Here is a 578-nt window from a genome sequence, read left to right on the forward strand (position 1 = left end):
CTGGTGGAGTCCCGCAGGATTCAGCCTAGGCACGGCCTTCATTCCCCACATAGAATCATCTCGGGTACCCTCAAGATTCCCTTGCTCTTACAATATTGAACAGTGTTCCAGCCCGCAAAACAAGGCATACATGAAATTGAAACGACTGAACAAAGCTACTCCTTTGCAATGGCATAGGGCTTCTCCACAACAATCACCCGGCAGTCCGCCACAATGACATCCTTCAAGGGCTTGTCTCTACCATCCGTCTTGGTGTTCTCGATCTTTTTCACGACGTCCATTCCTTCTATGATTTTTCCGAACACCACATGCTTGCCATCCAGCCAAGGTGTCTTGACAGTGGTTATGAAGAACTGTGATCCGTTTGTATCCTTTCCAGCATTGGCCATGCTGACCCATCCAGGGCCGTAGTGTTTTAGCTTGAAGTTCTCATCGGGGAATTTGTCACCATAGATGCTCTTTCCTCCAGTACCATCTCCTCGAGTAAAGTCTCCACCTTGAATCATGAATTCCTTGATGACACGGTGGAACTTGCTACCCTTGTAGCCGAATCCTTTCGCTCCTGATGTCAATGATAT

At 47.9% G+C, this 578-nt stretch overlaps 1 protein-coding gene across 1 annotated transcript; it reads right to left on the reverse strand.

The window, feature by feature from the left end:
* Positions 1–155: 155 nt before the first annotated feature.
* Positions 156–572, reverse strand: LOC117799029 (peptidyl-prolyl cis-trans isomerase B-like; the record flags this gene model as incomplete). Its single annotated transcript, XM_034651489.1, has 1 exon — positions 156–572. A coding segment is annotated over one exon (417 nt), but the record flags the coding sequence as incomplete, so codon positions are not given.
* Between the last annotated feature and the right edge of the window lie 6 nt (positions 573–578).

The sequence above is a fragment of the Ailuropoda melanoleuca genome, unplaced genomic scaffold (assembly GCF_002007445.2).
Source record: "Ailuropoda melanoleuca isolate Jingjing unplaced genomic scaffold, ASM200744v2 unplaced-scaffold40854, whole genome shotgun sequence".
Lineage (NCBI taxonomy): Eukaryota > Metazoa > Chordata > Mammalia > Carnivora > Ursidae > Ailuropoda > Ailuropoda melanoleuca.